This window comes from Molossus molossus, unplaced genomic scaffold (genome assembly GCF_014108415.1).
Source record: "Molossus molossus isolate mMolMol1 unplaced genomic scaffold, mMolMol1.p scaffold_m16_p_7, whole genome shotgun sequence".
Taxonomy (NCBI): Eukaryota; Metazoa; Chordata; class Mammalia; order Chiroptera; family Molossidae; genus Molossus; species Molossus molossus.
In genome coordinates this window covers 100,708,621-100,725,296 of record NW_023425401.1, presented here as the reverse complement: position 1 = coordinate 100,725,296, position 16,676 = coordinate 100,708,621, and the positions used below count along the sequence as shown (strand labels likewise).

The following is a 16,676-nucleotide window of genomic DNA, read 5'->3' as shown; positions in this document are numbered from 1 at the left end:
TTGGTAGCAAGTCTAGGTTTTTGGACTTGGCCACCCTATGGTCTGTGTATCCCATTGGCCCCTTTGTCTCAGAGGAGACTTGAGCAATCCAAAGCTCCTTTGTTATTCTGCACAGAGGAACGTTCGTTTTAACTGTCCCTCCTCCCATCAGGAGAGCATCGTGGGGGTTCTGGAACCTGGAATAGTGCGAGGAGCTTATTATGGGGATGGAAATAAATGCTGAATAACACAGTCAATGTTGCGTGCCCAGAGAAAGGGCTTCTGGAAACACAAGCTTCTAAAATGCTAATGGTTTCTGTTATCTTTCAGGTGGTAAATGTGTCCAGGCTCGAGGGAGATGACAATCCTGTGCAGCTCATCTACTTTGTGGAGGATCAAGATGGAGAAAGACTTAGTGCAGCCAAGTCTTCAGATCTGATTAACAAGATCGACATCCAGAGAGCTGCCATTATCTTGGGTTACCGAATTCAAGGCGCTGTTGCCCAGCGTAAGTACCCGAGGCGTGTCCCCTCAGTAGTCCTCTGTGCTGTGCCGGGATCAAAGGCCAGTCTTTCTGAAAATGAACTCTGAATTTGTTGTTGCTGTTGTTAATCCTCGCCCAAGGATATTTTTCCATGGATTTATTTTATTTTTTATCCTCACCCGAGGACATTTTTGCATTTGTCTTCAGATAGAGCGGGAGGAAGAGAGAGAGAAACATCGATGTGAGAGAGACACATTGACTGGTTGCCACCCACACGACCCCAACCCAGGCTGGGGACCAACTGCAACTGAGGTATGTGCCTTTAGCGGGAACTGAACCCAGGACTCTCCCGTCTGCTGAGCCAAACCGGCAGGGCTTCCATTGATTTTTAGATAGAATGGGGGGTGCGGGGGAGAGAGAGAGAGGTGAAAGAGACACATCGTTTGGTTGCCTCTCGCACGACTCCAACTGGGCTGGGGATCGAACCCTCAACCCAGGTACATGCCCTTGACTGGGAATCAGACTTGTGATCCTTCAGTCCAAGGGCCGATGCTTTAACTGCTGAGCCAATCAGCCAGGGCTGAACTCTGAATTTAAAGAATTCTTTTTTTTTTTTAATATTAGAGAGAGAGGACGGGAGAGGGAGAGTGAGAGATAGAAACATTGATGAGAGAGAACATCGATTGGCTGCCTCCTGCAGGCCCCCCACTGGGGTTTGGGCCCACAACCTGGGCGTGTGCCCTGACCGGGAATTGCACCCGCAACCTCTTGGTGCATGGGACAATGCTCAACTACCGGCTGGGCTAAAGCATTTTTATGTGGGTATAGTAGATGGATGTCTTGCACCCATATTATTAAGTGGCACTTACATAAGATGTCAGTTGTTAAAATTTCTTTAAAAAGACCTTCTTTATGTCAGTTACTTTGGTTATGACCAATTGCTTTGGTTATTTTTCCTCCTAGTATTTTGTATTCATAGCATTCTAGTGAATTGTAGTAGCTTAAGTTCACTTCAATATATTTCCCCCTACTCCTGTCCTAGGTCTCTTTTTAAAAAATTTGTCTTGGGTACAAGAACGTGTTTTCTCTGTATTTATTCCAGAATCTTGTATGTCATATTTTGAACGTTGGTGGGGACAGTGAGTCACGCAGGAAGCTGGGAGGTGCCCTCTGCGTTTATTGGCTTCCTTCTGGGTCTCGTAACACAAAGGAGTCCTTGATCCTTCGCCCTCTTCAAGCCGGTGTCTCTCCCACCTTAGCCTCCCACCACTCCATGATTTAGAAAGAGGCATTTTGAAATTATTTCCTTATTATTTTTGGAAGATACCAGGCCTCTGTCCCCCTGGCAAGGGCTGCTTGCAGTGCCTTTTTTCCAGCTCACGGATTTTGGGTATTTAGAATTAAGGAGTGGCGCGGAAGAGTGTATTTCTCTAAATATACCTTTATGAATCAGACTGCTATTTTAATGTGAGTGTTTTTCCTTTATGATCCTGAGAGCAGTCCTTGTAAAAGCTCAGCAGTCCTTGCTCCTCGCGATAAAGGGTAAGTAAATGTCGAGAAGGAATTCAGCGTCAGGGAGCATCCGAAAACTCTCGAGAGCAATACGTAGGAGACAGAGGCAGTTTTTAAAATTGACAGCTTCGAAGTTATCCTCGGCAGTGGAAGATTCCTCGTGAAATCTGTACTTGTCCCTGGAAACGAACCAGGGTAAGGGCTAATGTGCACACTCTCTCCATTTTATAGAAGGTGACGGGAGATTTGAAGCAAACAGCCATCGGTGATGTGTGTATTTGAGAGATGATTGCATATTGGTGTGCTCTGTTTCAAAGCAGGGAGAGAATAAAGCACATACATACTCTTTTTCATATATGAACATTCCTGGTTGTTGGAGACGGGCCCCACTCCAGATAAACACGTCACCTTTTATTTTTTTATCCTCACCCCAGGACATTCCTGCATTTATCTTAAGATAAAGCGGGAGGGAGACATGGAGGAAGAGAGAGAGAGAAACATTGATGTGAGAGAGACACATTGACTGGCTGCCACCCACATGACCCCAACTGGGGCCGGGGACAAACTGCAACCGAAGTTCGTGCCCTTAGCGGGAACCGAACCTGGGACATACTAGTCTGCAGGCCAGTGGTCTAACCACTGGGCAACACCGGCCAGGGCAACACGTCACCTTTTAAAAAGATGAATTGGCCCTGGCTGGTTTGGCTCAGCGGTTAGAGCGTCGGCCCGCAGACCAAAGAATCTCAGGTTCTATTCTGGTCAAGGGCACGTACCACGGTTGCGGTTCTTCCCGGCCCTGTGTGGGAGGCAACCAGTTGATGTGTCCCTCTCACATCGATGTTTCTTTCTCTCTCTCTCCCTGTATCTGAAGATAGATGGAAAAATATCCTTGGGTGAGGATAAAAAAAAAGATGAATTGCACTAGGGTTCGGGCACCTCTCAAGCCCACTTCCATCTGCTCTTTGCACCTCTCTTTCCTCTGGCTCTTGCTAACAGCCACAGGGTAACAGTCCTGGGGCTGGAAGCCCTCGCCAACACCAGGGCCAGCTCGAGGCACTGTGGGCCCTGGTGTCAGGGCCTCGCTTTGACCAAGTGTGCCTCTCACAGGGTTTCACCCGGTGGGAACCAAGAAGAGCAGCCAGTTGTCCCGCCCCTCAGTGCGATTCTATTCCTCTTTCCATATTGTTAGTTGTTTTCATGCAAAATGAGCTATATTTAGGCCAAATTTAAAAATATAAATTTTGTGCCCAGCTGGAGTGGCTCAGTGGTTGAGCATCGACCCATGCACCCAGAGGCCACCGGTTCAATTCCCGGTCAGAGCACATGCCCAGGGTGTGGGCTCCATCCCCAGTAGGGGCGTGCAGGAGGCAGCCGCTGGATGTTTCTCTTTCATCGATGTTTCTATCTCTCCCCCTCTGCCCTCCTCTCTACCTAAAAGAAAAAAAGTCAATAAAAATGTATTTATAAAATAAATAAGTAAAAATATAAACTTTTCCACTGTTACCGTTTCCGTTTCCCACATGGCCTCTGCCCTGTGGTCCGGGCCTCTCATAGCCTGTGAGCTGTGGGCGCTGGCTCCCCTCCCCCGCCACTCTGTCCGGGGCCTCAACCCAAACTTGAGGCGGCACCGAGACTCGTTCCTGACGTTCCATCTTTGAGCAGCTGCGTTTCGGTCCCATAGCACGTGTTAACCGTTACAGGCTGCCAGAAGGGCGTGAAGCGTAGTCCCTGCGCGCGAAGACTGAGACGTGTTTGGAAAGAGACCGAGAGCCGTGACTGTACTAACGAGCGAGGGGGTCTGGTGTATCCGTGGGATACATTTAGGTAACAAAATGCACCTGAAAAGAGATAGTAAGGTATGGCCTGCAAGACAAAGACAGCCAGAACGCAAGACAGAGGAGCTTTAGGAAGAGCCGAGTCCTCTGAGGGGATGAGTATGGAGTGAGGGGGCGAGGGCCCAGTACTGGGGGGCAGGGTTAGGCGAAGGGGCTGGTGAAGGAAATGAAGAAGGACAGAGCAATTGAACCATCATCGTCCAAGGCCATGGAAGATGGGGGCCGGGGTGGGGAGTGGCGGATTCCAAGTAAGTTTGACTTAATGGGATTTTATTTTACTTTATTATTTTTTTAAAAAATGAGCTCTGGCCAGTTTTACTAAAGAACAGTTTTGCATGATTTACTTTTCAGCGGTCTGCTCTGGCAGGCGTCTAGTGCTATCAGAACCACCTGGGTCGATGATAGCGCGTGTGCGCACACCAGTATTTTCCACACGCTGTGCCCGAGCCCGGCTCCTTGCCACTGCAGCGATGGGCCCCAGGCCTGGCCAGCGTGGTGTAGTCGTCAGTTTCACTTTTTCTCGGGGCTGGACAGTTGCTGGCGAGGATGACCAGTTTCGCTTTGCCTTGTGTGATTGTTTTCAGAGTCTGCTTGTACCCCAGCACGTACTTTCCACTTTCCATGACAAGTTGGAGCTTAGAGTTGATCAACTCCAGTGACTTTTTTGTTGTCTTCGCGGCCACCATCTTCCTGCCTCAGGTGCCGGATGGCCCCCAACCGAGAAGCAGCCGCCAAGATCCCTGGGTGCTCGAAAGGAAAGGAATCATAGGGTTTTAAAATTGATAAGCGGGTACCTTAAGTAAGGCAGTTTTGATTAAAAGCCATGTTTCAGGGGTTCGGGAGACACAGGAGAGGAGGCAAAGGCAGTGCTCATGGCTGCATTCCGGATTTCTGGTTTTGGGTATGGAAGCACTCCTGCTGTGGGAATTGAGGGTGAGCTTGTAGAAGAAGCGGGAAGTCGGGAGACCTGGAATTAACCTCGCTTTGCGTTCGAATTAGCCATGTCCCCTTAGACACATTATATCTGTCACTGTGATCCCTACTGTCTTCTCGACGTAACCTCTGCATTGTGTTGGTTTACTTGGTCGTTTTTCCCCATCATCAGGAGAGCATAGCCTCTAACCAGCTGTCTCGAGCTGGAATAACAGAAACTTCCCAGGTTTCCCAGAGAAGACACGTTCACTGCCCAGAAGGGCTGTCCAGGGAAGGAGTTACCGAAGGGCCTTTCTTCCTTGTTTGCAGCCATGGACATGGTGAAGAGGCCATCGCCAGAGTCCCAGAGCAGCAACCTCTGGGTCATCGTCGGCGTGGTCATTCCCGTGCTAGTGGTGACGGTGATCGTCGTCATCCTCTACTGGAAACTCTGCCGCACAGACAAGCTGGACTTCCAGCCTGACACCGTGGCCAACATTCAGCAGCGTCAGAAGGTAAGGGGCAGATCCGGCGTGCGTACGCGTGTCCTGCAGGCAGGGACGGGGAGCGCAGGCTCCTGATACTGAAGGAGAACTACTAGGGGAATCTTTCGTTATTGACAGTGGTGTCCCTTTGCCTTCATGTCTGCTCGCTGAGACCCCAGTTCCACTGTAGTATTAACTATATGCCAAGAAGATGACGCTGTAGAAAGGCTTAGCCATGCCGTTGAGAACCTCTGAGGTCCTCTGTGGTTTTATTTTCGAGACCATCAGCTAGAAGATCGCGTCTATTCTGGGTATGAGCTCCGATCTGTTTTAACCCTGAATATCTTCAGAGAACAGGAGCGAAGGGAGATTTTTCTCAGATCTGTGTGTCTTTGTCTTTCATACACCACTTCACGGAATGGCTCCTTTATTTTCCATCCGCCTGTTGCAAACCCACCTACCCACTTTGATCGAGACCACTTGATCATGAAAGAATAGTAATCCGTGCCATAAACATTTTAACTTAAAATATATGAAAAGGGCCCTGGCCGGTTTGGCTCAGCAGTTAGAGTGTTGGCCTGCGGACCAGTGAGTCGTGGGTTCGATTCCAGTCAAGGGCGCACGTATCTCGGTTGTGGTTCATCCCCCAGTCCTGGTTGGGTCGTGCGGGAGGCAACCAGTCCATGTGTCTCTCTCATGTTGATATTTCTCTCTCTCTCTCTTTCCCCCTCCCTCCCTTCCACTCTGTCTGATGATAAATGGAAAAATAACCTTGGGTGAAGATTAAAATAATAATAATGTATGAAAAGGTAATTTGGTTGCCAGTCTTTAAACATACCTCATCTTTTTATTTGGGTACTGAGAGGAATTCCCTATGGTCTTTCTTATAATAAATACCCATGATGCATCAGTTCAGTCTCCAGTTAGGGTTTCTTTTTATCCTCACCCGAGGATATTTTTCCATTTTTTGTACAGATAGAGTGGGAGGGAGAGAGAGAGAGAGAGAAACATCGACGTGAAGGGACACATCGAGTGGCTGCCACCCGCACGACCAACCAGGGCCAGGGACAAACTGCAACCGAAGTACGTGCCCTTAGCGGGAACCGAACCTGGGTCTCTCCGGACCGCAGGCCGACGCTCTAACCGCTGAGCCAAACTGGCCAGGGCCAGTTAGGGTTTCTTTACAGAAGCGCAAAGCAACCTGAATGCAAAAGTCTCCAGGTTTTTAATACTCCCCCACCCCGCCCTGTTCTGCAACCTTAAAGTTAACTCACCTCCTCCTAATTTGACAGTAGTGTTTTAACAGCCCCTTGTCTATGTCTTGCTAAAGCATTCAATTTAGCTTTTTATTTTTTATTTTTTATGTAGAGTGAAAAGGAGGAAGGGAGGGAGGGAGAGAGAGAAACATTGACATAAGAGAGACACATCGATTGGCTGCCTCCTGCACTACCCTAGCCAGGGCCAGGGACCAAGCTGCAACCGAGGTATATGCCCTTGACCGGAATCGAACCTGCAACTCTTTGGTCTGCAGACCGATGCTCTAACGGCTGAGCCAACCGGCCAGGGTCAATTTAGTTTTTATAGTGATAGCAATTCTCTTCTCACATGTTTCAGCAGTTTCTGCTATATTTATTTGTCATATGCAAGTTTCAGAGCAAAGATATTGGCTCTTGGTGAATATCTAGTTCACCTGGCGTGAGCAAAAACATGCCAACGGCCAGCAAACTCCCTGCCTGCCAACATGTAGCCTAGCGTGAGACAGCCGTTACCCAGGCGATGGGAAGGGGTCATGAATCTGCTACATTTATTCACATGTAACCTCTATGGGTCTCAAAAATCGACGCCCTGGCCGGTTTGGCTCAGTGGTTGGAGCGTCAGCCCATGGACCGGAGAGACCCAGGTTTGGTTCCTGCTAAGGGCATGTACCTCGGTTGCAGTTTGTCTCCAGCCCGGTTGGGGTCTTGCGGGTGACAACCACTTGATGTGTCTCTCTCATGTCGATGTTTCTCTCTGTCTCTTCCTCCCTCTCTCCCTCCTGCTATATCTGGAGATAAATGCAAAAATGTCCTCAGGTAAGGATAAAAAAACAAAAAACAAACAAAATAAGTGAGAGGATTCACTGAACTCTAAAAGTTGGATAAGAAAAAGCACATAAGAAATAAAGAATTGCCTGATTCACCTTTGAATTTTATTCTGATTGTGTGAGGATAAAACGTTCTGTGCATCCCAAACCAAGACCTGCTAAATGAAAAAAAATTATTGTTTTCCAGCATATTTCACTTTTGTAAAGGTAAATGAAGAGTATTCTCTCTTATGAATTTACTAAGAAGTGCAAAATCTTGATTAATTTATAAGCATATGGTCATCAAGTATATTGGAAGCATTTTATTCGTTCGTATTATATTCATTATGGGACCTCATTTATTATTTACCTCATCTGCCAAGGTTGTTTAGTTGTTAGACTAATGAATGGCACAGAAAAAACCTGGAAAAAAAGTACTTGCTATTCTCAATAATTCAGAGCGTGGGTTTCATTGTGACGAGATCAGCAATAGATTTGGAAATGTTTTTGTTCTGGTGTAAGAGTGCAGTTTCAGAGAGATGTAACCAGTAGAGATGGTGATGTATTTAGGTCTTAGGTTTCTAATGTAAACACTCATAGTGGGCGCCCGTCCATTATCTGTTACTTCAAGGAGCCGTCTGAGGACAGCGCCTCTGGAGTTCAGAACAGGAGCGTCCCCAAGCTTTCTCCTTCTCCCGTTTTCGCTTCCGAAGTATTGTCACATCCCAGGTGTGGCTACACGTACATCACACAGGCCGTTTCAGATGGAACCTCCAGCCTCTGGAGTTGCTCAGACATTTTTCCAGCACGTTAGCAGGAAAGGTCTTCTGCATGGAGCTAACCTGAGAGATGGTGTCTTGGTTGGGGGCTGGTACCTCCCCGACGTTTCCCGGGCTTTGTTTTGCTGGCTCAGAAACCCACCGGCTAGATCTTGTCAGGTGTTTGCAGTAGGAAAATACTGATCTCCGCCAGGTTGAAAACAAATTTCTCTGCTTCGTAAACACTTCTTCTGAGATTATCTGGCAATAGCCAAGGGCCTCTTGCCTGTTTCTTGGGGACAGTTGGAGAAGATGCTGTCTTCCCGGTGACTGCAGGAGTTCCTCTTCCTTTTTCGGGTGCCTTTCTGTTTTCTCTCTCTGTGCTGCTCACCCCACCCCTGACGCTGCGTCTCTGCTCCTCTCTGAAATCCTGTAGCAAATCCCAGAGCTATGAACATCTGGAAACAATAAATCTGGTGACCAAAAATCCACACCCCCTTCCCCTATAACGGGAAGGAAACCTCTTCAGATTGTCTGGGAGTCGATTAGTTTTGAAATATGATAAGAGGGAGAGGCCCTTCTGTCATCTTTTGAAGCAGGGTCCTTTTTAAATTTCTAATAATAAAGAAAAAAAAAAACACCCCAACCTGTGTCTTTTTATCTGTAGTCTCTTTAATCTGTAGTCCAAAGTCATCACTTGTCACTGTTCCCCCCCAAAAAACCTCCAGCTTAGACCTGCCTCGCCCTGCAGAGGTTCTATTTAAAGATGCAAATGGCGCCCAGCCTGTGTGGCTCAGTGTATTGAGCGCTGTCCCATGGACTGAGAGATCCCGGTTCAATTCTCAGTCAGGGCACCTGCGCGGATTGCAGGCTCGATCCCCAGCAGGGGGCGTGCAGGAGGCAGCTAATTGATGTCTCTCACTCACATCTCTCTCTCTCTTTCTTTCTCTCTCAAAAAAATCAATAAAAACATATTTTTTAAAAAGAAAAGATGTGAATGGCATGGGCTACCTGCTGCTGGTCCCACAGGAACTTGGGTCTTCTTTTGGGGACGGTCTGCACCTGCTGTTGGCACAGGACCGTAGTTTCTGACCGGGTGGCGTCGTAGGCAGCAGGGGGAGCTGTCTCAGACACGGTGGTGCGCTCATGGCAGGGAGCGAGTGCTGGGAGCCAAGCAGGGCCAGGCAGCAGGCAGCCCTGCCTTCGAGGGCTCTGTGCTGAGGACAGACCCTCCGCAGGCCGACACACCGTCACCGTGTAGGTCTGTCTAGGGTGCTGCAGGAGCACCGAGGGGCCGCCACCCCACTCTTGGTGACCGGTGGCCTCTGCCTTCTGAGAGGTGATGCGGGGCTGATGTGCAGACTGAGGTGAAGCCAGGTGGAGCGGGCCCAGGCGGAGGGAGGGCACGGAGCTCGAGGAGGCTGAACGAAGGCTGGAAGGCAGGCAGAGCCAGGCTCGGGTGGTTTACAGGACATGTAAGGGGTAGGCAGTGGGGACCGAAGGGTTTGCAGCAGGGAGGGTAGTTGGAGCATCAGTCTGTTGGGGACGGTCACGTCGGGGGCGGTGTGACCAGTGCATTGAAGAGAAGCTCAGCTGAGTTCAGCTTGTCCCCGTGGTTGCTCTTTGATTCTCTGCCAGAATCTCGTGACGCCTCAGGTGTGGGTGGTTCCAGCTCACCTGCCGCCAGGGGACCGGGACCTGCTGTGCCTGGGGGCGGGGGAATCTGGGAGTACTGCTGTTCCAGACAGAGACCTCAGGGTGGCCGGGACCCCATGCTGGGCCGTGGCAGAGACACACGTGTGGTGATAGCTCTACCTGGTCTTCACTGCTGTGGACATACTGTGGTGGTCCTGGAATGTGCACAGGTCACGGCCCTCCAGCTAAACCCTTACACAGTGGCGTTCTCTCCGGGGTCGCAGATTTCCCCGTGGAAACGGCTAGGGTTTGCTCCGGGTTTCTTCACTCATCTTAGTGCTGCCACCGGCTGTCCGGGCTCACCGAGTACTGGGGGCTTCACTCTGTCCCGTTCCCTCTGGGCCGTGTTATAGTTACGGCTCATATGTTTCCAGATTCGTCAGGTGTGTTTCCGATTACTTGGCTGACCTGCTCCACCAGGCCTCCCGGACTTGTGGGTGACATTCTGGTAGGGTACTGACCCTGGGTTCTGAGCCCTTTGTGACATAGTAAAGGAAGAAGGGACACCCTTCTTCGGAAGTAACTGACCCCAATATGGATATTCAGGCACTAATTAATCGCTACTCTCGTTTTATAAAATACAGATTCAGGTTTATTCTGCATGTGGAAGCTGGAGACACAATGCAGCCAGACTTACTTGGAGATTTTTTTAGAGAGAGAGAGAGAGAGAGAGAGAGAAACAAACTAGAAAAAGTGTACCAGAAACTGTGATGAAACAAAAGTAATTAATTCCATCAGTGTGTGTGTGGGGTAGGCAGTGATTCCTCTCGTTTTTTCCTTCTGTGTGTAAATGGCTTTTGTTTGGGGCATAAGCACAGATTCATGGCCAAATATCTGTTACAGAAGGTGGTGACTCACCCAGCCGGTGAGAAGTGGAAGGATCTAGTGGGCATATTTAGGGCTGTCGGAATCAACAAGAAGCCAGCAGGACTCCAAGGCCAAGATGCATGTATATTTCATTTATGACATACACCCTTTCCGTGATTCCCCACAAAATCCAGTAAGCTTGATGCTTCAACTGACCTTTTTGAAATTCATTCGGTCATCAGCTGTTTTTTGAGGGTGCACTATGTGTCACATCCTGTTGCCGAATTTATAGAATTTCTATGAATTTCTATCTATAGCTTTATCTGATGCCCAAGAACTCTTCGCTGACTGTGTATATTAACTGCTGGATGTTCACCAACTAAGAGCAATAAAAATACTGCCAGTCTCATTTGTAAGGTACTAGGGCATTTGTGAAGCATTTTAACACGCGCACATATTTGGTGGTTACGGGAGCCCTGAGAGTTGGTCAGGGAAGGCCTTTAGTTCCTAGACTCGGGGCACACAGGCTGGGCCTTAGAGACAGTGTAGCTTGTGTTTTTCCCTCCTTCACTTTGGAGACCTGTGCTTAGAGGATGTCTCCAGTCTGTGGCTCTTCCTTCAATTTTGCAAAGCAAAACCATCTACCTGGCAAAAGAGAGCATTTCCCAGTCCTTAGAAGGCCTTTACTTTCTTACTGGGAAATAAACCAAAGAGGGTTTTACCAGGATTGATACGGTGATGTTGATGGTGATGATTAGGTGACTATTGATTATAACGTATGCTTTCACATAGAGGCTGAAATGAGGTGCCGCTGGGTGAGAGGTGCGCCCCTCTCCTGTAAAGTAGAAGGTCTCTTAGGAATGGAGGCAGAACGGGGCCAGCGTGTGCCTAGACCACTGGCACACTCAGAGAATTCACACTTAGGTGACAGCATATACAGAGGTTGTCCCTCTGGAATCTGATGCCCTGCAGAGGGCTGGATGCCCCTAGGAAAGAGTGTACCCACAGGGATTTGGGGGACCCCGTTGAAGGTCACTGTACTAATCCAGTCTCATGAATGAGGAAATCAATTTATCCTGCTTGGGTCGGGGGTGGGGTAGCAGGGAGGGGCAGGTTCATTGTTTCGAAAATGCTAGTCGCTATTCCTGACCCAGGGGGTGTGTGCCACTCACAGACCACCTGTGCGGTGGAGTAGCCTGCCCTTGAAACACAGTATCATTGATTTAGAATAGATATAGGCAGGCCGGTCTTGGCCTTTTGTTTCCAAGCAACATCTTTGTAAACTGTATTTACAGTAAGTTTTGTCTCCCTCTGCTGGCCCAAGTCATGATTGCAGACTACTCCTCTGCCCCAATAATCATAGCTTTTTAGGGCTAAAAAGACGTTAGAGATGACAAATCTAAGCTGTTGTTAGTCATCTGTGCATAAAGGTAGTGCAAATATGACCTTTTGCTTCTACATAGTCTCTTGTCTAAAATAACTCTTTGGATGGGCTTGCCTGTGTCTTTTGTTTGTTTGTTAATCCTCACCTGAGCATATTTTTCCATTGATTTTTTGGATTGAGTGGAAGGGAGGGAGGGAGGGTGAGAGAAAGAGAAACATTGATGTGAGAGAGAGATCAATTGGATACCTCCCACACGACCCAAACCGGGGCCGGCGATAGAACCTGCAGCCCAGGTATGTGCCCTTGACCAAGAATCAAACCCACAACCATTCTGTCCACAGGCTGGTGCTCTAACCGCTGAGCCAAACCGGCCAGGGCTGCCTGTGTCTTTGGACTGACAGGACCATCTGTAGGTGTGGGACCAGCCTGGCTAGGAAGGCTCCGGCTTGCACGTGGCCCTCCTGCTGACCACAAGGAGACCCTTGAGACAGCTCTCCATGTGCAGTTTATCTTCCTCTGCTCTGCAAGCTCGGATTAAGGCATCTTTGAAAGCCCATCCTTGGCACTTGCAGTGTCATCCAAGGTGGTGTCCCGCCTTTACTGTCTGTGCGTGCGTGCACCTCCAGCACCTCTCCTGTCTTAGCACAGGCCGGAATCTGAGGCCCACACTCTGGTTGCAGGCTCGTGGGGTCTTGGTGGTGGGTTTGAGTTGGTACCTCGCACCCCCACATAGGTCCCCTGCGTCTGCCAGTGTGACAGGTAGGCTTTTTCGAAGACCCCTTTCTCCTTCATCCCTGTGCCCCGATTACTTCTGCCGGCCTCTCCTTTCTAGAAATTCGTTATTCCCTGACCCTCTATGACATTGAACGGTCCAAATTCTTCCACTTTTTTTGAAGTCGGCTTCTATTTTTTTCCTGGTTTCCTTTTTCTCTGTGAGTTCCCAAACTGTTAGATGTCCTCCACCATTTTATTCTTAGACTGTTTTCATCTTTAAAAAATGTCATCCCCCCCCCCGTCACCTTCCAGACAGATGCTCTCAAAGTCACATCTCCAGCCCGAAAGCGTCCCCAGACTTTTGTTCTCCGACTCCAGCTGCCCAGAGCTGCATTCCTTTGGAGCTTCTTGGCCATTTCGACCTAAGCATGGTTAAAGCACGGCCCGCCTTTTTATTTCCTCGAGTCATCGTTCCTTCATGATTCCCCTCGTCCCCTCGGTGTCCCTGCTCCTGCTCGGTCTGCCCTGCTGGTCACCGCCGGGTCTGCCTCTCCTGCGCCTCTCACGTCTGCTCGGGGTCCGGGCCGGGCTCCAGCGCTGTCCGTCCCTTCGCGTGGTCTTTGCTGACTTTGGCTCCGGCTCTTGGCATGCCATGCCTGTGGTGTCGTCGGGCCCTCGTCCTGGTCCCGTTGTGTCCTGTCTGCTTGGATTTTAGAAATCTGCCTAGAGGGAAACAATATGGTGTTTCCTCAAAAAATTAGAAATTGATCCGCCATTTGACCCAGTGATCCCACTTCTAGGGATATATCCTGAGAAGCCTGAAACACCAATCAGAAAGGACATACGTACCCCATGTTCATAGCAGCACTATTTACAATAGCTAAGATCTGGAAACAGCCCAAGCGTCCATCAGTAGACGAGTGGATAAAAAAGCTGTGGTACATATACATATTGGAGTACTATGCAGCTGTAAGAAAGAAAGGTTTCTTATCCTTTGAGACGACATGGAGGGAGCTGGAGAGTATTATGCTAAGTGAAACAAGCCAAGCAGAGAAAGACAAATACCACATGATCTCACTTACCTGTGGAATATAATGAACAAAATAAGCTGATGAACAAAATAGACCCAGAGACATAGAAAGGAGTACGGTTTAGACTGACAAACCTCAGAGGGGTGGGGGGATGGGTGAGATAAACCAAAGAACTTATGTGTATGTATGTGTAACCAATGGACATGGACAACAATGCTGGGGGTGGGGAGAATGAGGAGGAGGGTATCTTGAGGGGGAAAAGGAGAAGCATCTGTAACAAAAATAAATTAATAAACATTGAAAGAGAAAAAAAAAGCTGCCTAGAAATATGTAGTGGTTTGCTGCTCTAGAAGCTGGCCATGAGAGCCGTCCACCTACAGGCCGGCTTTCTCTGTCTCCCTGTGTCCTGACCCTGCTAGAGCAGCTAATGAGATCTCCCCCCAGCCTCGGGGTTCTCTGGTCTCTGACACAATCCAGATCACACTCTGTGTCGCCACCTCTCCGTATGTCTCGGTTCTGTCTGTCTGTCCTCCAAGCCCTGGCACCAGGTGGGATATTGTGCTGTGTCACTGTCTCTGGAATTGCATAGCACATGGTGGTGCTACTGGGACAGCGGGTTGGGCATCGTCTTCTGATGCCTTTTGTAGGATGGTCTAGCTACTTAGTCCTTGTGGTGTTTAATTTTTTGCAAGTCCCCACCTTTCCTGCAAACTCGAGGTGTGAACAGCGCCGTGCAAACATTTGACGTTTTAGAGATGCTTGTGGAATTAGGTGGGTGGAGTTGCAGGCTCGACCTTGCGTCGGAAGGTGGCGCTTACAGTCTCGCCAGCCGTCAGGTCTCTCTTCCAGTCCTTAGAGTTCAGACTGACTGTCGCCTGCTGTTTTAGTTGCAGATCCCCAGCGTGAAGGGCTTCGATTTCGCCAAGCAGCACCTGGGGCAGCACAACAAAGACGACATCCTGATCATTCACGAGCCGGCTCCGCTGCCAGGCCCTGTGAAGGACCACACCACGCCCTCCGAGAATGGAGATGTCCCGAGCCCCAAGGCCAAGGTCCCCTCCAAGAACATCCGTCACCGAGGAAGGTTCGTGCTGGGCTTTGTGCAGTGGGCTCTGCCACAGGGCGTGTTTCGTGTTCAGTTGGTCAATTTCCAGTATCAGAAGTCCTGCCCAAGTCCGCGGCCCGGGAGACTGGCCACAGCTTGCCCGGTGGCAGCAAACCCGAGGGGTCTTGAGCCACTGCCATGGACCACCAAAGGAGGCTGTCTGCTTTCTTTCCCCAAAGCATTTAAGATCTGAATCACTGCCCGTCATGGTTTGGTGGTCCCCTTGTGATTTGATTAGGGATTGGCCGGCGCAAGGGTACATGTTCTGGGGTGAGCACGCTCGGCCCTCTGGAAATGATATCAGAAGTAATGTCTGACAGGTGCATAGCACACGGTACACACCCAGTCCTGGTTTGTCCTGGCCCATCGTGCCTTCCCTGCGGTCCACAGGTGACCGTCACAGCTCTCTGTCCTAGCTTGATTTTTTTCTCCAGCTGCCCACGTGGTCGTTGTTGTTAGCTTGTTTGCATGGACCCCTCAGCACCTCCCTGCCCAGGTCCCACCCCCGGTTTATTGCCATCCCCCCTCTCAGAGAACAGCACGTGAGAACTGCTTGTTAGCACGACCTGGAGGTCCCCCATCACCCCCGCTCTGTGAGAAGAGTTACAGCCCTGTTCAAGTTCGGAGTCAGGCTTCGTTACGTTGACACTAGATCATCGCACAGTCAGGCTTTGGCTGTGAAAACCTCCAATGATCAGCCTGCCTTTGAGCTCTATACTCCGAATCCTGATTTTCTGCTAAAAGGAAAAAAGGGTGTGATCGTACCAATAATAGAAATGATGCTCTAATTCCTGACGTCAGAAAACCGGCCCCGAGGAGTTCTGGCCTGGCTTTAAGAATTTAATGGTTGGAAGAACTTGATCTTTACAAAAGAAACTGCATTACAGAGAGAGATGTTATTTGCTTTTTTTTTTTGGTACGTGCCCCAAGCGGAAACTGAACCCGGGACTCTGGTCCACAGGCTGACGCTCCAACTGCTGAGCCAAATATTTGCTTAATTATCTTGCAGGCTCAGCATAAGTTGAACCATTAAGGGTTACTTATTACACTAGAAAATTCTGCAAAGTCTTTTTTTCTTTCCTGTGGCCTTACCCTAAACATTTAGCCACAACATTGCAATGGCCTGTGGTTAATGTAATGTTTTAGTATCCCTCACGGGCACCGGAATGTGTGCGCATGTCACACCGCTGCTTAAGCTGGGAGTGCAAAGGGAAGGGCTAACCGGTCAAGGGTTCTTGCTCACCTGGACCCCTTGGCTTCCACGCTACCCTTGCTCTCTAGATACGGAATCGAGTCTCAGTGGTGATGTAAGTGCAGGCTTCTTCCAAAGACCTGGGGTTCTGTGGGGTGACTACAGAATGCCCCTGGCTCCCAAGAGATTCTGCAGACCCAGGTAACCCCGAACCAGGCCCCAACTCAGGCCAGCGTCGGACCGCCAGGCCAGGCCCTGGTAGCTGGGGGCTGTCCCCTGACCTGGCCCCTGGTGTCCTGGCACTGATGAAATGCAGCAGCCGAGCCATTTCCTAAGCTGTCACGGTCCTCAAGGGGTAACCCAGGGCTCTTCATGTCCTTGACGAAGCAGCAGCATGGAGTGATTTGTCGGATTGCCTCATTTCTGCCGGTCTCTCCTACATCCAGATGGCCGTGACCCCCCCCCCCATTTCCCGATGCTGACGTTTGTTTTGTGTCTGCAGGGTCTCACCGTCGGATGCTGACTCCACCGTGAGCGAAGAGTCCAGTGAGAGGGAAGCAGGAGATAAGACGCCCGGCGCGGCCAATGATGGCAAGTCCCAGCGAGCCCCACACCGCTGTGACTGTCCTCCCTGCAGTCACAGGAGTAGCTACGAGGTTCCAGTAGGCTAGGGTTCGCTAGTCTTCAAATGCTGAACTTAAATCCGTGCAATGAAATACTC

At 49.7% G+C, this 16,676-nt stretch overlaps 1 protein-coding gene and 1 pseudogene across 1 annotated transcript in view; one reads left to right on the top strand and one right to left on the bottom strand.

The window, feature by feature from the left end:
- KIAA1549 (KIAA1549 ortholog) overlaps nucleotides 1-16,676 on the top strand; it is a 125,415-nt gene that overhangs the window by 73,948 nt on the left and 34,791 nt on the right. Inside the window, exons 9-12 of the mRNA XM_036246340.1 lie at nucleotides 310-487; nucleotides 5,053-5,237; nucleotides 14,546-14,742; nucleotides 16,458-16,546. Of these exons, the coding sequence (XP_036102233.1) occupies nucleotides 310-487; nucleotides 5,053-5,237; nucleotides 14,546-14,742; nucleotides 16,458-16,546 (649 nt within the window). The remainder of the gene's footprint in view (nucleotides 1-309; nucleotides 488-5,052; nucleotides 5,238-14,545; nucleotides 14,743-16,457; nucleotides 16,547-16,676) is intronic.
- LOC118619868 lies at nucleotides 4,151-4,496 on the bottom strand (annotated as a pseudogene).